The sequence below is a fragment of the Cebidichthys violaceus genome, unplaced genomic scaffold (genome assembly GCF_023349555.1).
Source record: "Cebidichthys violaceus isolate CVI_PGR_0920_01 unplaced genomic scaffold, fCebVio1.0.p SCAF_5, whole genome shotgun sequence".
Classification (NCBI taxonomy): domain Eukaryota; kingdom Metazoa; phylum Chordata; class Actinopteri; order Perciformes; family Stichaeidae; genus Cebidichthys; species Cebidichthys violaceus.
Genome location: NW_027176705.1, coordinates 17564241 through 17591735, shown reverse-complemented (window position 1 = coordinate 17591735; position 27495 = coordinate 17564241). Strand labels below are relative to the sequence as shown.

At 44.6% G+C, this 27495-nt stretch overlaps 1 protein-coding gene across 2 annotated transcripts in view; it reads right to left on the bottom strand.

The window, feature by feature from the left end:
• Window positions 1–27495, bottom strand: part of LOC137887704 (A-kinase anchor protein 13-like) — an 88454-nt gene that overhangs the window by 13591 nt on the left and 47368 nt on the right. For both annotated transcript variants that reach the window (XM_068730880.1, XM_068730879.1), the window contains 16 exons: window positions 24548–24906; window positions 20109–20286; window positions 19528–19630; window positions 15245–15287; window positions 14878–14989; window positions 11952–12120; window positions 9080–9147; window positions 8895–8961; window positions 8199–8346; window positions 7832–7944; window positions 7364–7510; window positions 6755–7011; window positions 5819–5944; window positions 5208–5325; window positions 892–1140; window positions 732–808 (listed from right to left, as the gene is read on the bottom strand). In XM_068730880.1, coding sequence (XP_068586981.1) covers window positions 732–808; window positions 892–1140; window positions 5208–5325; window positions 5819–5944; window positions 6755–7011; window positions 7364–7510; window positions 7832–7944; window positions 8199–8346; window positions 8895–8961; window positions 9080–9147; window positions 11952–12120; window positions 14878–14989; window positions 15245–15287; window positions 19528–19630; window positions 20109–20286; window positions 24548–24906 — 2334 coding nt within the window. The remainder of the gene's footprint in view (window positions 1–731; window positions 809–891; window positions 1141–5207; window positions 5326–5818; window positions 5945–6754; window positions 7012–7363; window positions 7511–7831; window positions 7945–8198; window positions 8347–8894; window positions 8962–9079; window positions 9148–11951; window positions 12121–14877; window positions 14990–15244; window positions 15288–19527; window positions 19631–20108; window positions 20287–24547; window positions 24907–27495) is intronic.

Genomic DNA, 27495 nt, shown 5'->3' with positions numbered 1-27495 from the left:
CTTACTTTTGTACAAACTCCCATCTTTGTTTTACTACCCTTCAACTGCACCTCAACAAAGGAAAGAATTCATACTAAAAAGACCGTCTCTGGATGAAACCCACTTGATTCGTCTAACTCCGACTCCCGGAGTCTCACATCAGCTTCACACAAATACGTTCTATCGTCTGTCCAGGTGACCTTTGACCCGGCTGTTACTGGTTGGTGATCCTCAGAACTGAAGCTTGTGAACCTGGTTCACATGGCCGCCGTCCATTCAAAACCACAACTCAAACATTCCAAGCTTTTTTATAATGATGGATGTGATTATTATGCCAAAGGCCCACCTCTGTTTTCACTACCCCTACTTTGTGTGTGTGTGTGTGTGTGTGTGTGTGTGTGTGTGTGTTTGTGTGTGTGTGTGTGCCATTAAGCTGCGAGTCCTGCAAACATGGAAAAAAACGACTCCAACCTATATGATTCATCACAGTTGGGTTAGATGCCGAGAGCCAGAGCAGCTTTATTAGGTGCGGCTAGCTCGCTAGCCAGAGGCAAGCAATATTACACAACGGGTACGCTAAGCGGGCCAGCTAATGCTAACAGCAACAACAGTGGGATAGGAAAATATGAAACCAACATCTTTGGCGGTGATCTTTATTACCGGAGAGATGGAGGGAAAAAGGAGGGAACAGCGGAAGGAAGGAGAGAAAGAAGAGGAAGGCATAAAGAGAGATATGACAGCGGGAATCCTACCAGCATGGCGAAGACATATTTCTGGTCTTTCTCTTGGAGGAAGACGAAGACGTCCGACAGCAGCAGAGCATGGACATCTGGAGAACAGCCAGGAGAACAGTGGTTGCATAAGTGAAAAGTTAGAGAACATCTTTACAGAGAGAATTTGCGGTCCCCTCACCCTTCAGTCTCCCCTGGGAGTTCTTCAGCTGCAGCACTCCATCGTGGATCAGCCTCCTCCTCAGCAGATCCTCCCTGGCAAAGATCTGGCCACTCTTCGTCATCATGATGGACTTGCTGTCCATGCGGCCGTGGAAGTCCTTCAGGCGGCGTCTCTTCTCGTGCTCGTTCACCTTGCTGTCGACCGCGGCGATCACCTCCTTCACCAGCCGGACAGCATCCGTCAGGTCCTCGTGGTCTTTATCGCCTTCTGCGTTCGACATGTGACGAGAGAGAGGTCAGACCGGCGACAACACCTGATAACCAGTGGGGCAGTAACCAAAGCCCACTCTTGATGTCTCATTGTTTTAATGCGAGGAGTTACCGTTTTAAAAAGATTGTATTCTCATGGTGGTGCAAAACCAGCAGAAGCACAAGATGCAGACAAAAGCCATTACTGTTTGGCAAGTCCATTTGGTAATTTCATGGCTCCAAACTAACACACTTGAACCAGATGTGTAGAGTGGCTAAGCTGAGGAGGTGTTTGTGCACAGCAGACGGTGCAATGAAATAAGTGCCTGCATTTCTACTTTCTGAGAAACCTCTTATTGCAAATGCCACTGCAGAGAAAAATGAAAACCTTTTTATTGTTCTAGATGAGTTGACGCATAAACCTCTAAGTCCCCATAACTTATGTGGGTGTGTGTTGATCTTTGCCTCTTTCATTTTGACACAACCTGTTCTCCCTCCTGCATGATTTGAAATGCACACCATATTGAGCTATTCAGAATAAGCTGTTCCAAGATTTTTTTTATTGCCACATCCTCATCCGACAACACTTCCTCGCATGCTTGTTGCCTCTAGCACGATACCTGTATCTCAAATTAAGGCTACACACTGTTCTGCACATTTTTCTGCCGCGTCTGTTCAAGTCATTTGTGCGCAACATTGGCCACACATTCTCTCCGGACAGTTTAGTTTAATTACAGCAGCTATTTGGTCAAACCGAGCTCCGTCTACTTCCAATAAGCGGGAAAACTGCACAGACGGCAACTCTCTCATGTAAAATAATCAAAACTGTTCAAACTGCATGCTTAATTGATGTAGGACCCCATTGTTAAGCGTAAGGAGCTGATTGAGAAAGTACATTTTCAGAGTCTTTAGAGAAATTGACCAACATTTAGGGAGATGTGTTTTTCTGTCTCTTGTAGCCGGTACACCTAAGCTAACACTAGCAGGCAGCTAGCTTAGCTTAGCTCAAAGACTGGAAATGGGGGAAACAGCTATATAGTTATATCTTGTTTGTTTAATGCATACAAAAAAACAAAGTATAAAAACGACAGAGTAGCTGTTTCCCCCGTTTCCAGTCTTTGTGCTAAGCTAAGCTAAGCTAAGCTAACCAACTGCTGACTGTAACTTTGAATTTAGATGAGAAGCTCAATGCCGGCCTCATGTCTAACTCTCAGCAAGAAAGCAAATAAGTGTATTTTCCAAAATGTGGAGCTCCTCCTTTTAACTTTAGTCGGTGTGGTTTAGATTTGTGGAGGTGTTGGTGAGCCACACCGCTGCTCGCTCCAACTACGAAGCTCACCTGGTTATCCCAAATAAACTGTAGCTTTTATTAACTGGATAGAGGTTGACTCGTGTTTTAGGGTAACTTCGGCATTATTAATACTAGTATAATACTGCTGTGGACAGCAGCCACTCATGAGCTGCAATGTAATCGTATCGGAGAAATTTGGCATCGTCAACTAAAGTCCACTAATAGTGGTTGTATTTGCCACCAACAGGATCAGGTTGTTACTAAAAGTGTCTGACAACATTATGGAACAAGCTTTGCTCAAGGAGAGGAGTCATTACAAAATCTCGCAAGGTCACGTTGTTGTTGTGTCGGAGTACAGAAAGCAAATCTGTTATCTGAAAGATCTTCAATGTTGTGGCTGAATAGTTCGATGATTTGGACAACGTTGACAAGGTCTTTGAATTCGATGGCCGCCCATATTTAATTTGAGGCAGAGTATACGGATGAAGAGCACCTACAAATTGAGAAGGAGAAGGAGAGAGAGGGAGAGACAGAGAGAGGGAGGGAGAGACATAGAGAGAGACGGAGTGAGACAGAGAGAGAGAGAGAGAGAGAGAGAGAGAGAGAGAGAGAGAGAGAGAGAGTGAGAGAGAGAGACATAGAGAGAGAGGGAGAGAGACAGAGAGAGAGAGGGAGAGAGACAGAGAGAGAGAGGGAGAGAGACAGAGAGAGCGAGAGAGAGGGAGAGAGAGAGAGAGAGAGAGAAAGAGGGAGAGGGAGAGAGAGAGTGAGAGAGAGAGACATAGAGAGAGAGGGAGAGAGACAGAGAGAGCGAGAGAGAGAGAGAGAGTGAGAGGGAGAGGGAGAGAGAGGGAGAGGGAGAGAGAGTGAGTGAGAGGGAGGGAGAGGGAGAGAGAGTGAGTGAGAGTGAGAGGGAGAGAGAGCAACTGGCATAGAAGGGTGAACCAGCATCTGCAAGGCCGTGGAGTTCGGCAGCCTGGTGGTGTTCTTGTGGGTACTGCGATATTCAGATTTGGACACTATAACAAACAGACCGTATCGAGCGAAAGGCTAAGAAAAGCATTTCTTATTTCTCCCGAGGTGTTCCCATAATGTCATCAGGCACTTAAATAACAAACTGAATCGGTCAGTGGCAAAAACAAGCTCTTTACATCGACGCTGCCCAATCGCCCTCACAGCTAGGCTTATCTTTCCCTTTACTCAAAATAAACATACCGGGAATTTTTTCCCACAATTAAGTGAGAGGAATAAAAAGGAGGTCAGAGGTCAGAGTCAGGTACACATCAGTAACCGTGGAGTCTCCACAGAGGAACTACTTTCTACATGAATTCATTTAGCATTAATATCACCAGTGGTGTCTGACGTCTCTGATACACACGTCTTGTTTATGGGACACTTGGGTTTCGGACATTACTATTTAACATTTTTTTCCCCAAAGTGGAATATCTCCCTCCTGAGCACCAAAATACGCTCCGTAAATGTGAGCGTGGCGTGTTATTTCCACTCAGCATATATCGCGTCCTCTTAAAGCACCTTGGGGATTAAGGCAGAGCTCCCCGTCCCACATAGAACTATAAACAGGCTTCTGGGAGGGATTAGAGTGAAAGTACACAGTGGGAGGCCAGCCGGCAAGAGACGCTTTAAATCAGATATAAATAGCGTGCAAAATATTTCAGCTCCTCAAAGTATATGTTTGATCTATTATCCTAAAAAACACCCATCCAACACAGGTCTCATTTTTCTCAAAAATATACGTGTGAGAAATTCAGATTTTCAGGAGCTTTCCTGGAACAAGTGACACTTTGCCGTGGGTCGTTTCCCAGTACTACGACTGAAGTACGCTGAACTGTGTCGGAAGAAGTGAAATTTAATCGTACTGAAAAAAAAAAAGAGCTAAATTTGTCTGTTCTCAAGATCAACATAGTGTGACAAATATGAAATACCTTCTTCAGAATCGTGTGAATGTGGAAACTGTATTTGATTTTGCTTTTGTATTTCTTCATGCAACGTATTTTTATATATATTACATAAATCATTAACACAATTAACCCCACGTGATTGAAGTGTAGACAATGCCTCCCATTGGCTTGGCCTTTACACTTGTTTTGGATTCCACAGACACAGTCTCAACAGGTCTTGAGACTCCACTTCCTTTAAAGAGAACCAACCTGCCAAAATGTTTACATGTGGTTTGATTTGTTCCCTAATGATCTCTGAGCCAGCAACAGTTGTTTGGTACTCATGCTGTGGTTGGCCTTATTCTGTCTTGCTTTCTGCCACTTGTTTGTGGGGAAATCCTTCAGATCCAAGTTTAATTAAGGCAGCCCATTAGCGCAGAGTTTCAACTCGGAGAAAAACTCCTTTACCGCTTTCAAATCTAAGATTTTCAAATCCCTCTTTTTGCTTTAGATGGAGCGTTAGAGATGACGTGTTCTGAATAGTAAATGAATGTTTTGTGTTGTGTATTTTATGCAGAGTGATCCCAGGACAGATGAGGATCGATTAAAGGACTTGAATGTCTCCAGGAGAGACTACGAAATAGAACTGTTTACACAATCAAAGAAACAATCGGGAACAACTACAACAAGTGATCTCCCTATTTATGCCATCTAATATATTATGAATCCTGATGTAGTATTACACTACATTTTACCCATCTACTAACCTAACTGCTTTGTTAGCCAGGTATTATAGTCTGTAGTCGCCAGCGTCGTCCCAATTAACACCCACTTCCTCCTTCCACTTTCCCCAATCCGTATTGTCATGTAAACAGTAAAGGCCGGCAGGAAGCTAACCTTTAGTGTGCTGCAGCATTCTCTGAATCAGCACCGGGTACTTGGTTATCCTCTGGGTCACCAGCAAGATGCATTCTGGGATGCCAAGCCTCCGCACAATGCTGCTACTCATCTTTTTCTGGAAATACAAACAAGAAGTGCTTTAGTGAAACAAGCCCACGCAACAGGTGGCTCTAAACAATCAACAGAAACTTAGGACTCATTTGCTGTAGAACAATATAGTAACATTACTGAAGACGGTGTTTGCTGTGATTATGGATATGACAGTTACACAACCAGAGAAGACAACTAACGCCTCTGAAAAACACAAAACACTCAAGGGTTTCGTGGCTTTTATACTAATGCATACGCTCACGGCACTGATTGAAATGCAAAAGACTAAAAAACTAAAGAAAAGTGAGACAGAACAAGAGCAAGCTTTACAGGTTAACACAATAACTGGCACTCTGTAGAACAGAACTGAGTGTTTCTGAGACATCTATTCAGCAAAAAAACAATTATGTCTGGAAAACCAGACATGTACTCCAAAAAATAAAAGCAACTTCTCCGATAAGCAACACAACTGTAGGATATATCTGCGATAAACATATGTCTGGCTGAAAGAGTCTTACTTTGATAAAGGCCTTGAAGCGTTTGTCTTTGGTCAGGAGGTCCTTGTAGAAGCTCACGGCTTCGTTGTGGCGGCTGCAGAATCTTCCATAAACCCTCTTCATGCTTTCGCCGTTGCACCCTGAGAACTGGAGCAGAATTTCACAGGCATGAATACACGAAACGGGTATTGGTACAGCAGAGCAAAAAAAAAAAAAGAAAAAAGGCTGAGCCAGAAAGCTAACACTGTAAGTCGTAGGGCTCCAACTTCTATTCCAAGTTCAAACTCAGTTGTTTAGTTTCAAAACTTTAAAGATAAGCTGGGAGAACAATATTTAAAGGTGTAACTTTACATTAGAGGTGTATGTATGCATGCCGCATAGTAAAACATGGGCATTAGCTAAGGATTCAACCCATTGATATTATTTTTCCCAGAGCTAAGGACTTCTACAGCTTTCAACGGTGCTGAAACCTGGAAGCAGGAGTGTACAGCCCAGCTGTGTGAGGCTGGATGTAGGAACAGAGGTGCTTTGAGCTGAATGCCCAAAATGATCACGCACAGCTGAGGCTGATGGGAATGTTGAATTGCAGGTATTTGGTCATAAACCAAAATATTGGAAACACTGAAATGTCGACCGGAAGGAAAAGTGACGCGATCACCAAAGTCCAGTGGATTCATCCTCAGGGGACCATGATTGTCTGTACAAAATGTCACGGAAATCCATCCAATAGTAGTTGAGATGTTTCAGTCAGGACCAAAGTAGTGAACCAACCTACCAACACACTGACATGGAACGGTTTACGGGTTTTTAATTCTCTCTTCATATAGAATAATGAATATTTGCAGCCCCAATGCTTCCAGCACAAATACCTCTAAAGAGAAAATAAGTAAATTCATGATGAAGAATTACAATTTGGGGACCCGAACCCTCGTCACACCAGCCCCTCCCTCCTCTAACCTGGCTGACCAGGATGTCCCCTATCCTGTCGATGATGAAGCTTCCCTCCGAGCTCCCCTCTTCCGGCTGGCTCTCCCTCTTCCTCTCCAGGAGGCGGAGGAGGTGCTGCGTGTGGAGCTCCAGGAGCTCGTCCAGAGCGGGGAACAGCTTCTCCACCGTCTGCAGCTCCAGCTGCACCTCCTTCTGCAGGCCTTTGCTGTAGACCTCGGACATGATGCGCAACGTCCGGATGTGGTGCATCTCCGTCTGCATCAGCTCTGAAGGACACACAGGGAAAGAATTACGTAAGCAGCTCTGTATTACCCTTCCACACATCTGTGCCTCTGCATGATTGTACCTCGGAGGTTGTCAGGCGGTTTCGTCCCTGAATACCTTGTGTACATATAGAAATATGCTTTTCAGAATCCTCAAAGAGATTCTAATCAATAGCTTGAGACATCTCAAACAGTAAGTAAATCAATGAATAGTTTAAACCCTGTAGTCTCAATAGACCACTGAGACTTGTAGATGCAACTAAAACAAGGCTAACTACAACTAAAGCCTTTCCTTTATTTGCCATGAATTTCTTAAGATCCTATTTCAAAGTGTATTCTGGTAAATCAAACGTACCATAGATGATGTCCTGCCTCTTCACCAGATCTTTGTCCAGCTGCTGCCGGTACTGCTGCTCCGCACATAAACTCCACGAGTCAGCTTCCAGCTCCTTGGCCTCTGCCTCAAACTCCCCCATCAGCTGGCCGTCCATCATCTCCGTCCCTGCGCCAGCAACACAACTTAGCTTACAGCTCAAGTCATATTTTCTATAACATTTGATGGATTTTTTTTAATTATTTCTTGAAAATTATAACTATGTTCTTTTTTAGTTCCCGTTTAAATTATTTCCTGACAGAATCTGTTTTTCTTTGACAGTTATTCACTCAGTTTAAGATCCTTTGATCCCAGCTGACTGGCAGCTGTGTTGGGTAGTCAGATCAATGGTGTGTGTGTGTGTGCGTGCGCGTGTGTGTGTGTGTGTGTGTGTGTGTGTGTGTGTGTGTGTGTGTGTGTGTGTGTGTGTGTGTGTGTGTGTGTGTTAACCTTCATCAGTGAGCGATTCCATGGACTCTGTGACCTGGTTGGTTCTGTTGAGGGAGTCAGTAGACTGGGAGAGATACCGCAGGCCTTTAATGGGCATGTCGTCGAACACCGGACTGAATATAGAGATGATAATAAGGAAAAAACAAACAAAATGACAACCACAAACACCCGACGAGCTGATTGAACACATGTGGTGCACAGATGCAGTGGTCGGATAAAATGTCAACAAATCCAAAAAGGCCTACCACACAATGACTTCAAAGCAAAAGCAACTGAAACGTTTCGTTTCATTTAAACAGAAATGTGATTATCCGAGAGCCCTCGTATCGTTGCATACACACCGACCAACACACACACAGCAGCTCACCCAGCGATGTTGCTTATGGAGAGACTCTTGGAGAGGTTGTTGCCATGGAAAGTCATGATGCTGGTGTGTCTCCGTGATGGGATCATCAGGGAGGAATGGTCTTCGGGGGACAAGATGGCGGACCAGGGGCGCTCCCTTGTCCCACCAGCTGGCCCAGAGACAGATACATTACAGGAGATTACTATTGTACTCATCACTGTGCACTAAACTGGCAACAATGACAGTTAAGTCTATGCACAAGTGCCTTCAACCTACATTCTCTCTAATGGCCAGCAGGGGGCGACTCCTCTGGTTGCAAAAAGAACTGGGATTGTTTAGAAGTCTATGAGTCTATGAGGAAATGAGCTCTAGTTGGCCTTCAGAGAAATGGTTTGGGCCTTGGAGGATCTAGTAATCATTTAACTGATCTAAAACATAAAGACATATACTAAATCTGGAGATACTGGTGGTGTTGCATGATAGTGGCAATGTTTCTCTGGGAATTGTGCACAGATATATTTCCTGTACTTTTGACTGATTCCCTTGAAGTTACAACAGCCCTTAAACTTGTTGTGAGTGCAGAACCTTGGTTTAGCTAAGCTATCTCCAAATGATCGCTAAAACAACACGTAATGTTAAAACGTCTTTCATGAATTGTGGGATCAAATCTGCAGATGAGAACTGGAAATGAAGATATGAAAGAGTTTGGTTTCTCACATTTGTTCCTCATCGTGACTGTAGGAAAAGTGCTTGAATCTGGTACTGCAAACTGCTGTTTGGGCAACTGGTTAGAAACAAAAACAGAGAACAGGAGTATAAGCGAGGAGTTCAAATCAATATTGGCTGCAGGACAGCAGAATACTACGGAATCTGTGGTGGAGTTGCTCTCGGGGAACTTTTACCTTCATCTTCACCTTGGCACAAACAGGCAGGCTGTCCCTGCAGCTCTTGTGGACGGAGGCATTACAGTCTGGAAAGAAAAAGCATCAGAAGGCTCAGTGAGTGCTGTGAGGACGGTGGTGGGGGTGTCGAGGGTGAGTGGAAAAGGTGGAGGCTAGAAATCCTGACTGGTTTTTCATAGCCGGCCAGGAAACTCCACCAGCCCACTAATGAAAGGCAGACTGGAGCAGAGCATGTGATGCAATCGAGGGGTAATACTGCTCGTGGCCGAAGGAGAGAAAAAACAGAAAAGAAGAAGGAGGGAGGGATCGTCTGAGGAATGACACACACACACACACACACACACACACACACACACACACACACATATTAACATTGCATGGGAACATTTCAATTATATAAACATTCCCAAATCACCATTTAGAAACAAAGGTCATCATTTCAGATGGCTAAAATAAGAACTCTGTTGAGCCAATGAAAGACTTTGATTCCCCAGTACCAGACTTTTTTTAAATTCCATACTTTGAAACCATATCTTACGAGCTCATTTCGAAACAGAGATCGATCGAGAACAGAGGGAGGAACTACCACCTCTGGTTGTGTCAAAATCTAGCTTCACATCAAGTTTCCACTGACTTTCACAGAGGCGTGTTTCCAACAGATCACAGAGGTTTAAGCTGCCAACGTGTTGAACACCAGAGGACAACGACTGAACGAACCACTGTCAGAAACAACCATCCCTGGTTTCTTCTTCAACATTATTAGTTATGTAGCTAATGTCATCTGAAGAAAAAAAAATAAAACAGATGATTGTTAATTCAGCAAAGTAAGAGTTGATTTACATGTTGTAGAAAACGAAGACAGACTGAACACTTGAGGAAATGTGTCAGTCTCCATCAAAATGGCCGACAGCGTGCTCCCACCCCCCCTTTGATCCTGTGTGTTATTGTATCTATTAAAACAGCATAGGCTGCAATGTAGCTGCTTTGACTGGGGTCCCAAAATGTGGTATGTCAAATTACTATTTAAAAAGCACTGATAAAATTGACCCAAAACCCAATGATATGAAATCAAAAGAATCAAAGTGATTGACACTGAAGTCGGGACATGACTGTGAGACGCGACAGAAAGTATTCATCTGGGGCCTCCGCTGGTAGGATGAGGGTCAAACCGACAAACCCGCTGACAGACCTCGACATGCTAACTCGCCAACAACAGTTCCGCTCCGAGGATTACATCAACGTCACTTACGCACTTACACTCGGAGTCAGGGGGAGAAAATAATCCTGTGTGAGCAGTGGCAGACTCGGGCAGTCTGAAGGGCGGGGCAAAGCATGTAGGGGCAGCCAATAGAATAGAATAGAATAGAATAGAATATAGGGACATCGTGTCTTCTAAATTTGAACAAGAAAAGAAAGTAAGCAACACTTTCAGGTTTACTTCCGCCTATCACCTTAGAAGTGTAGTACACGTACAAGTACACTTGTGTTCCTGCAAAAGACATTTGTCTAAAAGTATCCGCATAGATTATCACATAGATAATGAGGTAAATATCTAATTATGACCCGCACAGTAAAACCAGCTTAAATCCCCGCTGTGTGTTTCTCCTCTTAAATGCTTTTATTGGGTATTTTACTGCTTTTTGTGGACGTCTTAACCACTTCCAGCTAATCTCAGACAAAGGATAACTGTCTGTTGAATGGACACCAGCCAGACATCTGCGAATACAAAACCTCCCGAAAACACCCTCAGAACCGTCTGTGGCTGCAACAATCCAGACCAGACCGACTGAATACAACAAGAGCTGTTTTTGCCAGTCTGAAGTATCTGAGGCAGATTGTGACCATTGAGGGGATCGCTGTGATCCAGCCAGAGCGGGTTTCTCCTTTTTTAGGCTTTTTTCTGGTTCTTAAGGGTTGCGCCAAAAGGCTTGTGCAATAAACTACATCCTCTTTAGGGCTGCTGCTGCTGCTGCTGCTGCTTCAGTGGAAAACAACGCAAGAAAAGAAGGTTTTGTTGTCTGTAGTGAAGGCCAGACTGGGGGACATTAGAATAGAAGTAGCCCTTTAGAGAGGTTCACTTCTTCAAACAAATCCTGAAGCTGGCTCAGCCGGGTTAGACTTTCACTTTTGTTGTGTTTTCAGATGCAGCAGCTTTTTAATCGACGATATTGATACACTGTCCTTTACACTTCATTCGTTGTATGCGGCCGTTACTTATGCTGTTATCATCTGCATACAGTTTACATTGACACATACATTTTGTTTTTGGTCTAACTTAGTGACTAAACATGGCTTTTACTGACCCTCCTATTGTGGCAATGACACTATGTAACGACCGCTGCCTGGTGTTAACTCTGGTGTAGGTGACTTATTGTGTATATTGTGTCTTTGATAATGTATTGTGTATGTCTCGGTTTATGTTGGCTAACCTGTTTCTCTTTTGGGGAGCGATAAAGTTCATCCTAAAAGTGTTTTTGCCCATTTAAACTCTTCAATGACACACGTGGATGTATCTCTGAATGCTGTGATCCACGAGTGCTGACTAAGCTCTTACAGTAGGTTGGAGTGACCCGACACTTGGCGTGATTCAGGCCCGATGATGTATGTGCAGGGTGCGCTGCACAAGGAGCTCTTCTTTCCTCCTTACAGTATATTCAGATCATTGTGTGTTCTCAGCAGTGCAGAGAGCTTAGTTCCCATGTTTCAAAATTCAAAAATGAATCTACAACCAGATAAATCCTTCTAATTAAGGATCATAAGGCTTTAATTAGACTTAAAGCAGCAGGAGTCCTGATCCGTCGCAGACGATGAAAGAACACAAACTGGGACGAGAGAAAACTTGAAATAAAGAATCACAGACAAAGGGACTCACGCGTGCACTGGAACGCCTCCTTGCCGTTGAAGGCCTTATTGCACTGGAAGCACTGGGAGCACTGGGCTGCCTGACCCGGGCTGACCGCTGTGAACAGATGACCGTTGATCGCCTTCTTGTCCTTCTCCTTGGCCTCCTTGTCCTTCTCCTTTTTATCGCGGTCTTTTTCCTGCACAGATGGAAGCATCACGGTTTAGAAGACAAGCGCACCAGGAGAGGACGCTAATCGCTTTACCTTTCATTGCAGCCCATTAGATGTTTAGAACAACGGAGACTGTGCCGAGTTACCTGTAGAGTGACAAACGACGCCGACACAACGTCTCACGTTTGGACAGTTGCTCGTGTTTAATTCCAATCTGAATCCAGCAGAGCAACATTATTACCCTGATGTACTACACAGCAGGGGGGCGTTGCATATTAAGTGAGGCATTATTTATGCTGACGACAAATTGTCTCATTAGGAGACTATTTTAAACGCAGTGAGTCTTTGTTTCAGGGAGTCTTATGTTAAAACCCATAATTTGATGTATTTTTCAGAAGGATTACTGGGAGGGGTTTATAATACGGGAGATGATGCTAGGCAGAACACAGCGACTGTGATAAACAGTTACCAACTACAGATGTGTTTAATATAATAACATTCCATATTGTGTTGTTTACTCAGCTACTGTGAAGCTCTTATTCAAACCAGCAGGGAGGACTTTAGTGTGCTGAAGTTCTGCGAGATGCGTGACTGCTGACGGAGACACGCTGTCTGGGAATCAAACCTTTGACCTTTCCAGAACAGGGCGGTCTCTCTGCTGCCTTTCGCGCTAATGGACCAGGTCATCCTCAGCTTTTGGTCATCTCCGTAGCCTGAGCTGAATCACAATCCCCACAAAGCGACGGCGAGAAGAACAGAGCTCTTATTCTCTTGGACTTGCATCACAGAGCCTCCACCCAAACCCAGAGGAAATGGGGGGGAAAAAAAGTGGAGTTTCCAGCTCGTTTTAATGGCCGGGCCCTGGGCCTCTCGGTTCGACGGGACCACAAAGCTCCGACACACTGGAGCTCGAGGGGGGGGGGGGGGGTTTCAGCCGCTTCAAGACGGAGTACGGCTGACTGGAACACACACGCCTGCATGTTTTATTACAACACTGCGTCCATTGTCACTTCCTGCAACAGCTGTCTAACCGCAGTGAAACACATCGACAGACTTCTGAAGAACATTACGCACCACAGTGACTTTTCTAAGAATCTCTTTTTTTTTTTTTTTTTTTAAAGGTATGACACCTGATGATATCTTTAAAAAAACAAAAAACTAAGCAAAGACAGTTCAACTTATTGGAAAGACACAGCTGAGAAGGGATCACTTCTAAACCACAGATTCAAACAAAAAGACGTGCGAGTGAAGGCAATGACTTCACTGGAAAAAGACATCAGCCCCAGAAGGGAGCACCGGGCACTTCTCTTCACATGATACTGTGACAGCCTCTTCCACTACAGTTTTGACTGGGAGGGAAAATAAAGAGCAGAACAGAGCTCTCTTAGCCTACCTCCAGCCAACCTTTCCATCTCCTTGAGAAGCCATGGCTCCCCGTGAATCTCCTGCATAACATCACTGTCTGCGGCTGAAGCTACTGGCAGCACTGAGGCTTCATCGGGGAAAGCTGCGATGAGGAAGTGACCGGCTCGCTACAGGAGGTGCTATTTCTGCAACGAACCTTACAGCTGGTACAGACGCTGTGTCATAACACTGACTACATCCCCCTTGCAGAACATTTAGACTTTGGTTGTTGTACAGGAACTGATTGTAACCCTAGCCTAAATAATTTGGACATTCAGATATTTTTAGAATGGTAATTTATTTCATTTTGAATCTCTAACTTAAAAAGCCTCATCCAGTAGAAATAAATGACGACATTTGAAGTTTTAATGTGGTGCTGAGGTTGCAGTTTTTCGGTTGTCACAGACATTAACCATACAGCATTTCACGAACGCAATCCAATGGCCGGGTGCCAATTTGAGCATCGAAGCTTCGCTAATAGTCTTGGAGTCTCCAAAAACCACGGCCAATGATTTGGACCTTTGACAGGCTCTGGTGATGATCTCCTTCAGAGTCCTGTCCCTTTAAAAGCAAAGCGGTGACTGAGGTTAGAGATGAAATTATACAACCGCAGCCAACCCCGTCTTCCTGTTTTACTTCCTGTTCACCCCTCTGTGTCTCTCTGCAAGGCCTGCACAATGACAGACTGCAAACAAAAGCTGAAGTTACTTTAAATAGTTGTTTTTTTCCCCAAATAGTACTATTCATCACGGTAATTTTAAATATTGACTATTCTATTTGCTAACTGGATTAGTGGATGTCAAAATACAGTATGTCACAGTATGTCACTATGCTTTGATTTTGAGTTTCATGATCTCTAAGTTGCGGGACTATGACTTCCAAGTCATGTACAGAGGAGGAGGTGTTCTGTCTATTTATATCAGGATATTCATTGCTCAAAATTAAATAAGAAATGTTGTCACTGGAAAAAGATCTTTGGCCGTTAAATAACTTGCCCAGTGCAGGAAAAAAAGAGACGACTTTGACCACATCTTTTACACCAGAGATTCACTTCTGGGACAAAGGAAATGTTGAGGGCTAAAATACAAAATGTTCTGGGGGACATCTGAAAAGAGACACCGACTTGCCCTGAAGCAAGACACAGACACAAACTGTTGGACTGGAGCTGTTCACAGGGCAGCAGAAGGAGATGCACAGCTCCCACTGTGAGCGTGTGCAAACGTATAAACGGTGAGCGGTGTGAGGCTGATAAGCAGCGTGCTGCTCAGTCATCCTCGCTTGAAGGAATGCACGTTTAAAGAAGGAGGAGAAGCCTGTGAAGGGAGGCTGAATGAGGAAACGAAGGCGAAACAGTGGAGTTAAATACCCATGTTCCCTCACCCTGGTCTTTTTGTACATCTTGTTCTTGAGGTAGCTGAAAGTCCGGCTGACTTTCGTCACGCTCTTTCCATCGGTGTCGCTCCGCAGAGGGCCCGGCTCCTCCTCTGATATACTGTCTCACACACACACACACACACACACACACACACACACACACACACACACACACACACACACACACACACACACACACACACACACACACACACACACACACACACACACACACACATTTTATCCTCAAAGAGCTGCATTCACAAGGCTTACCTGTTAACACATTCCAAACATGGTTCTTCAAAGCACTGCAAAGCTGTAAAAGCCTTAGGAACTATTTTCTGGTAATGTGTATGTGCAGAGTTGGACTGACCTGTACGCCAGTGACCCAGAGGCGCTGGAAAACGACCTCATACCTAGAAGAAAAAACAGAGAGGAAGTCAGTGGCAGGACGAAGAATCGGGAGGTTTTTTTATTTTAATTTGCTGGATTCGTCTCAGGTGGAAATTCTCTTTCCTCGCTCTATTTCAGACGGTGTAAATCTCTGTTGAGGGGTTGACCGCGCTAACCACCGGTGAATAAACTATAAACTCTCTGACCTCACGGTATGGCTCCCAAACCAATATGTCTACCGATATGTTGTTATTCTCTCAGCCTGGCTCGACCAGAGACAAGCCGGAGCGTCTATTATCTTCTTCTGTTCTGTTTGAAACACGCGACTACAGTGATTGTGTATTGGGCTCTAAGTGTTGACAAAACGCGGGTGACCCACAACTCATTACTGTTCCTGAAAGCATCCTGTGCACACCCACACACGCGCACACACACACACACACACACCCACACACACACACACACAGAGCACTGAGGCTGCCCTGTTAACCCGCTGCTCACACCACGCCAAAGGGTTGTTAGTTCCAGTCCTGGATGCAAGGATTGAGCAGAGATTTATGGAATAATCCACGCCTCCCCTGTCCTTCAGCAGCTACCTTTGAGCAAGGTATTTAAAATGTAAGCTACTCCGTTGGAAGCTGTGGAGAAAGCCAGAAAACAAATGAACTCGGATGAAGGGAGCCAGCGCTGAGGCCAGGAGCTAAAGCTGAAGTGCTGCTGTTTGATCCAGGGCCATTAAACCTGAACTCTCAAAACACAAAGTCTTTTTTCTTTTCCTGCAAGAAATGATGTCCCCAATATCTGACCAAATTGAGTTTTGTCTGTGTCTTATGACGCTGCAGCTAGCTCCTCTATCTGTCAAACTTGGATTTCCGGAGTGATTTCTCACCTGATAGCACATATAATTACTGACACATCATCACAGAAATCAACTGAACCACAGCTATCATTGGCCCGGACGCACAAAAAAAATCTTTTTTTTTTTTTAAATGCAATTACAGCATATTCCGCACACACAGTCTTTGCTAAATAATCACCACAGAGTCTCTACTTATCTGCTACGAGTTAAACGTAGGCGTGCGTCTCTTCTAGGGGACCAACTCTGCTTCCTTCCTGACAATCATTTCTCCCACAATATTCTGAAGAGCATGCAAGTATGCAAAGCACTGTTTGCTCACTCTGCATCAGAAAAGTCAAACCTAAAGCAGGATAATGAGGGCAAAGTTGTGTCCTGAAGGAGACAGAGAACACTAATGGAAAAAGCTCACAGATAAGAAAAAGGGAAGGCTCGGTGTCTTTTAACTAAAGTTGACAGGCACACATTTATCCGGAGGGCACTTCACCTGCAGTGTTTGTGATTACCACTTGTCCTCTTTCTCTGGTGATTGCGTTTCGTTCTTTGCAAAGAGACAAAACGAGGACTAATCTCAGTAAAGGTCAGCTAAATCCTGGGCCGAGGAGGAGACAGGAGCAGCCCAGGTGTTATTCAATGTCGTCAACTGGTATTATTATTTTTATTCTAATTGCATATTCACACTGCAAACGGTCGAATGTCAACAGGAAGTAGTAGGTTCCTCCAATAAAGTTTGTTGCAGATGAACTTTGGGGCCCTTTGGGGCTGAGGGTTAAGTGCATTTTGTAACTAAATATTATAAATTATTTTTTTAGTGTGACCTTGTTGAATGCTTTCAGAAGGCGAGAGGGGACAAAGAGGTCTCAGCGTACTTCGGGTCAAAGATTGTTGATCAAAACACTCTTGACTCTGGGTTAGAGTCCTTTGAGGGAGATCCAGGGCTCTGACAGCAACTACTACTGTTTCTGACATCACAGCTACTTTCTACTGCAGTTCACAGCGCATTACTTACTCAAGTTATCCTCATCATCGCTAGATGAGGAGTCCGCATAAAGATACTGAGACTTAGATTTGGTGAGGATGGGGGAAAGGCTGAAAGAGAAGGAGATTCGCCTCTTACGTCTCAGGTGTCCCACTGCTGGGGGGGAGGGCAGGAAGGAAAGAACCATAGCAGCAACTTATTAAAGTGTTATGAATTAAAACTCCATAATAACAGAGAGGAGGTAGTAATGTCAAGATAATGAGTCAGCATCTTTGCACGTCATGTTCCCTCGTCTTTAAGTCAGAGGGTTTTTTTGGTTAGCTGCCAGAAATAAGGTCTGTGTTAACACAGAAAAACAGAATTGAACGTTGTATTCTATGACATAAAATACGCTTTTAGAACTTTGAAGCTCTTGCGTGTCTTAAAAAGGACGATTGCTAACAAGTGGCGGAATGAGACTACAAAACGTCAACAGCTAGCTCAGCGGTGGTGACGAGACGTTACGCGACAGTGGTGTGGTTTGTATATAGCGTAACGTTTCTACTGCTGGAGACTGCATTTGCGTTTCAAAAATCATAAAGGTGGTGTTCATTTGTGGAGATTATCTTGCTGAACAAAATATTGTTAGTGTCATAAACTCTACAACAGAGATTATCTTCTGCAATAATCCAAAATCCAATGCAAAAATCCCTTCTTTTTTTTGTCGAGGGAACCAGTGCGGTGCCAGCTTTTGAGTTGACCAACAAAAATACGTCATCCTGCAGCGCTCACAGGGTACATCCCAAGTCTCTTAATTGCATCCCCGTTTTCCTCACTTGGCTCCTTTCCTTGCGTCTTAGTCCCTCCCACCAGGGATGCATGGAGGAAACCATGCGAGGAGAGAGGAAACGAGGAAATATGTTTTAAGAGACATGAGACGTCCTTTCATCTGAAGCGTCACATGAAGCGACGTCTGTTTCTGATGACGGCGACTGAATGAAATGATGATAAATGATGTAAAAAGTGTTTTGTCTCTCCAGCTCTATATATATATATATATATATATATAATATTATATATATATATATATATATATATATATATATATATATATATATATATAATATTATATTATTATTAATATATATATTAATATTATTATTATTATTATTATTATATATATATATATATATATATATATATATATATATATTATATATATATATATATATAATATTATATATATATATATATATATATATATATATATATATATATATATATATATATATATATATATATATATTACTATAAAGTGTTTTGTCTCTCCAGCTCTCTCTGACTTTAATTGTTTCCATAATAAAAGTTATTGAGGGAAATATCAGATCATGAAAAGACAAATCTTTCTAACAAATGAACAAAGTTGTTTGTGGTCCTTTTGTTGTTCAGTCCACAATGAACATCTATTTAAACCAGACAATGAATCAGAAAACATATCAAAGATAAAGCTTGAGTTTAATCTGATCCGTCTTCACTGTTTACATGTTGAAGAAAATCTGATCAGTCCGATCGGCTACAGCGTCCAATCACATCACAGATGAACAAAGAGGGGGCGTGTCAGCCGTTAAAACACTTCCTGGAAGCCTGTTCTCGTGGGTCCTCGCTCATGGCTCCTCAGAGATCCCTCCTCTCTCCTCACTCCTCGCTCCTCAGAGCTAAATAAGAGCTTTGGGACGGCCGTCAATATGGCGGAGCAGAACAACTTCCGGTTCAAGCGAGGATCGAGGAAATGACAAATAAGAGACTTGTGGGATGTACCCAGAGAGGTGCTTCCACTTAGTCTGAGTAATTAGACCTCGGCTCCGTTTGAAGGTGGGAGAAGCTGTGCTACAGCTGCATCACCAACCTTGCTGAACCAATAAGAATGATGAAGGTGTAACCTCTCCCACCCTAACAGGTGCAACAAAGGCTGCGTAGGCGGGACCATGGGTGTGTCGGGCGTTTAAATAAGTGAGACAATGGCTCTGTGTTTAGCTACCTTTTAATTGTGTTTATCCAGCAAACTCTTAAACTTCCTCTCCTCGCCTACCTTGATAATTTCCATCTACACATTGAGCTTTTTCTCCGTCATCGATTCAAGAATGAAAACATGATGAAATCTACATTTTGTGTTATTTTTTCATTACATTTCACCATAAAAAAAGCTGTGCTCCTTCTGCACTTAGAAATACAAGCATATGAGGTTCACTCTGAAATCCAGACTCTTAGATATTCACCACTATATTGACTCATTTGTGGGTGTTAATGCAGTATAATGGCAAGAGGATTTCCCGACGAAGAGGTCGGAGATGTCCAATGGAACAAGTACTGGCCGTAATCTGGATGTGTAATCGTGATGTGATCGCTGAGGGTAAGAAACAGAGAAGCAGCCTCACGACTTGTCACTCACCATCAATGTCTCTCTGGCTGATGGCGAGCATGGATACAGACTTGGTGAGGGGCAGGGTCATGGGAGGACAGCTGTTTCGCAGAGGCCGATACCGCCTCGATTTCTGGGGCGAGAGACACAAGCTTGAGTGAAACACAGTGCATCTAAAAAATGAAATAATAATAAAGGACACTAAACCAGGCAGGGATAACGTGGAACAAAACATTACCAGTCACTGAACTGGAAACAGGAACGATAAGCTAAAAGGGGGAACTACACAAATGGTTTGCGAAGTTGTGTTCACAATTTGTTTTAAATTCAGCAATGAGAGCGAGGAGACGGCCCCTGAGGAAAGCAATGTTCATTAATTATTGCTAATCCCCAAACTGACAAAGTTTCCTAGACTGTTTATGTGCAAGCTTTCTGCAAATCCATTTTCCTCTCATGTGTAGTAGGCTGAGGATGTTTTTGAGGATCCCTTTGGGGCCGACTGCGTGACAGTATGAAGATATGACATCTAAAGGACAACTGTGATGAAGTGTGTGTGTGTGTGTGTGTGTGTGTGTGTGTGTGTGTGTGTGTGTGTGTGTGTGTTAGCTGACCAGGTCATGCAGTCTCCCATGCTGCCCCAGCTCCTCCCGCTCCTCTGTCAGAGACACCAGGGAGCCCCTGTCGTCTCTGTCATGCCGGGGCATCCTTGAAGGCTCCAGGATTCGGGGCCCCTGAGCGGCGGGGCTCCTCGGCTCTTCCTGGGCCCCGCTGAGCCCCTCCAGGCTGTAGCTGTATGGACAAAAGAGAAAGCAGAGGTGAGGTGTACCGTACACGCGCACATCTCGCTAGTCTCGCTTTTCTGGTTACACTCAGCTACTGCCGCAACAAACACACACGGACGTGCACACATGCACCTGTTGACAGACACACGCAGAGCCGGTCCTGCACAGTGTTTAGCCCGCTGAGTTATCACCGGGCTCCGGAGCAGAGTTACAGCCGGAGCGGCGGGAAAATGTCTCCCGACATCGGTGTCGGCATAGAGAGCTCTGCAGCTGGGATTTACAAACCCAATTACATCGATCCACGACTGGAAATAAGAGGCCTTGAAAAAAAATCCAATCCAATGATTATGGAGAGGAAAACTACAGCTACATTTCAGGTTGAGCTATATGTGACTGTACGCGGCTCTATCCGCTTCAGGACCGACTCTGTGATGGTTAAGGCTCCAGCGGTAAATCTCTCTTATCTCCGGCTCTTGGGTCTGTGAGGCACTCCATTATCCAGCAAATCATCAGTCCAACACATTCAGACATCTCTAACCTAAACTGGACCAAAAGAATCACGACTCGGTGATTATCCGTGATCAGCGTAGAGCGGCACTCACCTAATCTTCAGGGCTGTGAATGTAAATGACTACATTATACTGCATATTAAGGCCCGCATCCCGCCAGTATCATCACACACTAACCTAAGGAGCCGCAAGGTCCTCGGTACTGGAACATGAAGAACAGCAGCAGCTGTTGCGGCTCTCCGCTGTAGGAAGGTACTGACTGGGCGGGGCGTTCAAACACCCACAGAACCACATGCACGCAGGCGCACACGCCCACAAACATGGCAAATGCAAATAGAGCAGCAAGTAAATACAGCCTATTCAAAGAAGGCACACCAACACACTGTACCTGAGGGAACTAACTACGTCCACGCCGTGGCTGTGGGGGGCATCAGGAGGGCAGCGGCTGAGGTGTGAGAGTGAGGTGTGAGGTGTGAGGTGTGAGGGGTTAGTTAGGATGATTAAGAGGAGGGATGGGAAGCAAGTATGGCAGATAATGTTCTGGGACCGAAGTGATCTACTGACTTCACATTGGCAAGCATAAACATTGTTAAAGGAATCAAGTTAATTTCCTGCAGCAGTGTTATGGTAACATCTTTAGCAGACAGGAAATAAACTTGAACCTAAGCCGTTTCCCAGAACTGCAACAGCAGTTACTATTAACGCTACTGAAGCACTGCAGTGGCAGCCACCGCTTCCTCCCATGAGGAAGATGTGGACCGACGGCTAAAGCAGTGGTCTCTGACCACAGGAGCCATGTCTAAAGTACAGCCTTACAGATACAGAGGAGACGGGCTGACATTATTGGCTATCATCGACTAATCAAAGATATAGCTGTATCTGCATATATACAAGACTTTGCAACAAATAAATGCAGCGATTAGAGAATGTTTTAGGCCATTTAGAAACTGTCTCTCCACCACAGAGCACTGACAATAATATTACAGGAATTACTTAGTGGCCTTAATGTCCATCTACTGCTCTACTCCCTCCCATTGGCTCATTATAGAACCACTGGTATAGATTACAGTGAAAAGATCAATGCCGTTTATACAATAATAGTCATACTGGTCTCGAACTTCTCCAGGACTTTACTCAAGTCATGCCAGAAACTCCTGAAACCCATCGAGCTTTTTCTCCCATCATTATTCAAGAGCGATGTCTTTCAATTTGAGAGCATTTACATTTTTCATAATTTCATTGGTCGAAACTTCCCCCGGCATTCTATTGGTTGTGGAATTGTGTCGGGGTTATAGCACGAAAAATCCACGAGCAGAGGAGGAATCTAAGTGCAGACGTTTCAGGGGTTTTTAAGGGGAAGCGTTACATAATCTGAACGTGAAATCAATGAGTCATGCTCTCAAATTGAGAGACCACCCTCCTGAATATAGACAGGAAGGGGGAAAAAAGCTCCACAGAAACCTGAAGGTCACATGTAGTTTAGGCCCCAACGGCCTGCATTACACTTGTGGCCGCTATCGTCAAACCCGAACTGAACTGAAGACGGCTCTACAGCCTTCATGGTAAGTCCAGGATGAGGCTTTGTCTACACTCAGGATCACAAAAGATCACTTGATGGTGAACGACGTGCGACTCTTCACATCTGACTCCCGCTGCCTGAAAGGCAACAAAGCCATTCTTCCAGCTTCTAGATCACTTCTGCAAGTACAGCTCTTTTTTAACTGCTGTGGCACACTTACACTTTAAAAGAATGCCCTACAGGAACTTCTCCATCCCTCCCCAGTAGAGTCCTCTGAGCCTCCAGACCTAAACCCCCCCCCCCCCCTCTGTCTGTGTAGCTGCTTGTTACTACCGCTGCAAAACAAAACAGCAGTCTGTCTCAGCCTCCTATTCGCTACAGCATTTCTTGCACATTCCGACGGGTGAAAAGAAAGCAACATTTTTCAGCTCGGTTGCCTGCGGCGATGGAGCACAATGCAGCAGTGGTTCAGCATGCACACATTAAAACAAAAAGTGGGGGGGCGATCCTACATGAATTTGTCACAATGCATGTCACCAAGCAACAAGTCAATCTTAACATCACATGAGCTGATGAATGGGATGTATTAGTACCTCCTCCTGTGAAAGGTCGGCTTCCTCTCACCAGGGCTACGGACGGAGCTGGAGGTGATGGATGAGAAAGAGAGACGGGGGAGTGGTGCATGATGGGTGAGATGGCGGGATGGCAGGTCACATAGAACATAATGAATGGATGAATGAACTACTTGCTGACGGAACCGTCATCTTTTTAGCAGGTTGGATATCTACGGGTGCTATTGTGTGTGTATGAAGGTCTGAGGCACAGGCCACCGTGTTGGAGGAGTGATAGCATTTCTTCAGAATGAATGACCTTAAAGGAATACTAATAACATCTGTCCATGAAATATGACCAGGAGAGGGTTAGCTTAACTTAGCACAAAAACTGGAAACACAAAGGGGAAACAGCGAGCCCGGCTCTGTCCTTAAGCTAAGAAATCTACCCACCAGCACATCTAAAGGTCGCTCATAAAAAGAAATAAAGTTTAGAACTGACACATAGCTGTTTTACGGGGGGGGGGGGGGGGGGGGGGGGGGGGGTTATGTGCCAAACTAGTCCTTGGCCGGGAGCAAGTGGCCAAGATCCCTATAAAAGACCTCAGTAAAAAAAATTGAAATAAAAAATTGTCATTTTTACACGTTTTGTACAACTTCACGAGAAACAAGGTATAACACATTGTCTTGTGATCTTCTGAGGTGCTGGTGGGTAGCTTTTCTTATCTTTACACACCCCAGATAGCTGTTTCCCTGTGCTTTCACTCGTGCCGCTTAATATTTATCATACAGACGCCATCAGCAAGTATTTCTAAAATGTCAAGCTACTCCTTTAAAATGTGACTAAAACAGTAGACGTGGGGAAATCAAGCAGGAAGCGGTTCTAACATGTGTTACTTTAACCAAAGGTACTGCAGTATTTTTTCTCTCACTTAGACAAGATATCTTTAGAGTCACAGAAATGAATGCAGCATGCACGTTGAGCAGCAGTAAGAGCCTTTCTCTAACACTTAACATGCGTCTCATGGGCTCCAGGTAGCCCGTGGTTATCTATGAAGGGCACCTGCGGTCCAAAAAATATCATTCTTTCCGTCATTAGTTACACTGTAAAGACAGAAGACAGAACGCTTGTGCCCAGCCTGGGTATTGTAAAAATAGCAACTGATGAAATTCTAAAGCAGTTGTTCTTGCTGTTTTCACTCCAACATTGCGACACAGGCCTTTTATAGCATGGGACTACTCTGCCTGTAGACAGCCCACGACAGGCTGCCGCTCTAGCACCGAAGACAGAAAGGTCCCGATGTTAATGAGTTCTCCATAAGTGTTCTTCCAGTGTGAAGTCGTACGTGTCAACGGTTTACGTCTGCACGTGTTGCTGCGAGTGTGTGTGCGTCTCTGAGTCTTGGTGTGTATGCATCTTGCGTGCGTACAACGCCAGACGACTGGCAACACAGCTGCTTGCAGCAGGAGGAGGAAACACTCAACATGGCACAGAGGGAGTGACACACCGACCAGCTCTAATGACACTGACATGAGCACACATCAGGTCTACTGACATCTACTGGTGAACAGCAGGCTAACACCGGCAGACACGTGTTCGATGACAAGGGAGTAACATTCCTGTCCCGCCATCAGTTCAACTCCTGTTGAAGAATCAAATAGAATCGGGCCCCCTTTCCCCCGTCTCACCTCCTCTGGTTCATGTCTGCGTCTCCTCCGTTGTTCTTTCCGGGACCCCAGCTGTGGCGGCGAAGGGGCGATAGGGAGCGGATGCTGTTCCGGAGGATACTGGAGCGCCGCGGCACCTCCGTCACTCTGTCTTTGGCTTCTTCTTCAGCTTCCCCAGCTCCTCCAACACCACCACCACCACCACTGTCCGGTCCTGCAGCGATCGGAGCCCCAGCCTCCTCTGGGCTCCAGCTGCATTCCAGGCCCTGGCTGCCCTCGGGACTGGAGCTGGACGGGCCGACGCTGGCGGCGTCGTCTGTGGAGGAACAGGAGACGGAGACCTCGCTGGCGCTGTCTCCTCCGGTCACTGGTTCATCGTTCTGCAGGCGGTCAACAAATATCAATATACATATCATTATCATTGAAACGCTTATTTGCCCGGCAACATGTGCTCATGTGGAACCGCCAAAGTAAAAGAAGCACCACCTGAGCCACAACAATGAATTCATCAAAGTAAAAAATTAGCGAACTAAATGAAATGTTGATTTATCATTTCAGGAACCGGACGTGTATAAAAGTAGCTGCTTTCACTTCACTTCCACATTTAAGAGCACTACAGCGCTCAGAGCCACACAGGAAGTGGAACCCTCAACCCTTCTTTGTCATCTAGCTACAGTAACTAGGGAACAAAATGAAATACATGAGCTGATTTCACTATGATACCAGCCGCATAGATGAAGAACATAATGTGGACAGAACCGAGCAGAATAGAATGCTTTATAATGGAATTCATAGAATAGAACAGAACAGAAAATAGTAGAGCAGAACCGAGCAAATAAGACAGAATTAAATGGGATGGAATGCACAGAACTGACGAGAATAGAACACAATAGAAGTGAAAAGAATAGAATAGAAATTAAATTAAAAGAAATAGGACAGGATGAAACAGAACAGAAAGGGATGAAATGTAACAAAATAGAATACAGTTCAACAGAACAGAATAGAACAGATCTGAACAGAATGGAATAGAGTAGAATAGAAGAGAATACAATAGAACAGAACAGAATTGAATTGAATTGAATTGAATACAGCAGATTGTGGAACAGAATAGAGCAGCATAAAACACAGCAGGATAGAACAGAAGTCCTACAAATTATTGAAATTAGCAGATCACTTTGTATATCTATCAGCATTTCTTCACTGAAGCATGTGATACACTGAGAACATGCTGGAGAGCTAGTTACTCCACAGGAATGGAGTATAATGAGGCCCAAATGGCAAAGCTTAGGGATAATGAGCCAGAGCCACTTTACAGCAACACTGACATTAAAACAAACGCCAATAAATGACGGCAACCGTGTGAAAACATACCTTCCACAGGGAGAATATGTATATAGATATATATACATTTATTTCATTATTTTTCTTCTTAATTAAGACAATTAACTATGTGACTGTAATATAAGCCATAAAAAATGGCGTGAAAACAGATGGTAAATACTCTTCGCCCTGGGTCTGATGGGAAAGAGCTCCTGCGTGAAAGCACACACACATGCACACACACGCGCACGCGCACACGCACACACACACACACACACACACACACACACACACACACACACAGGTATGGGGTGGTCTGTTTAAGAGCTAATTTGTAGGTGTGAGCTTTAACTGGGCCTATTGTGCTGCCAGCTGCAGCGGGCGAGTCGAGCATAGAGCCGCTTCTGTTGGAGAGCTGGGAATGAAAGATCCGCTTCATGCTGGGGACACGACTTCCTGTGGGAGCGAGAGGACGTGTGTGTGTGTGTGTGTGTGTGTGTGTGTGTGAGACTGTGTGTACATTCAGGGGCATGTGACTGCAGCGTATATTTGTGAGTCACGTGACTCACAGCTCTAGAGTTTAAAAAAAGATTCAGCTGGGTTTTAAACTTTATTTCGTGCTTTAGGCTGGTAGATGAAGCTCCTATCCTTACGATTAGTGAGCACATGGAAAAGATATACGCTGTGTTGCTGAAGGGCACGTGGACGCGGCGGATGCTCAGCTGACGTGTTACCGGGATCGATAGAGTTCATTGGGGTTGTGAAACAGGCATTGTGTCTCGCAAAAGAAAGAGAATTTCCCTTCAGAGTGCAGTGAGAACATTAATCCTCTCTTACTGAAGCTAGATTAAGCTGCTGAGGTCCTAACCCTCAGCATCATATTACCAGGCAGCCGATGTTCTCTGCGCTGATCCCCCCCCCCCCATTGTTGTCTACAACAAAAGGGACATTTCGGTTCACATTACCATCAGCATGTTTCAGAAAAACGGAGAGACACAAGTGCAGTATTTCAACGTGAACCAAAAGGCCGCCCGGCTTCAAACAGACTTTCAACGGCAGCCGAGTGACAGCAGGGACCACGGCCTGCACTTCCCCAGCAGCGGGGTAGAGCTGGCGGCTTGTAAAAAAAAAAAGATGCGTAGTAGATGTTTGGCATCTCAGCCTCGGGGCGCTGATGGATGAAAAGCCGAGCGCAGACTGACAAAATAGCTACATATAATCCCCAGAGGGCTAGTAGCGGGGGCTGATCAGTGTGGGCGAACTCCATGTTGGGATCGCAGGCAGCGCAGGATTTAATAAAAGCTGTTGAACCCTGTATTCACGGGCCGGCTAGATCAAAGTTCATCGCCTTTTAACATTTATTTATGATTGTTTTGCGGGGTTGGTTTTGTGACTCACACAGAAACACAAATAAGAGCGGTGTTTTTTTTGTTTTTTTATATATATATATTTGATGTTTTTGTCGATTTCTTTTGTTCTAGCCGATTACTGCACCCCAAGAATTCCCACCTGAAACGGGGAGTTGACCAACCACTCAACGAACATTGTTATAATTTCATTGCATTGGTCACAACAAACAACGTTGATTTTCAATAAGTGGATAAACCTCCCGTCGTGGGTCCAGTTTGTCCGTCCTGGAGGTGAAGCTT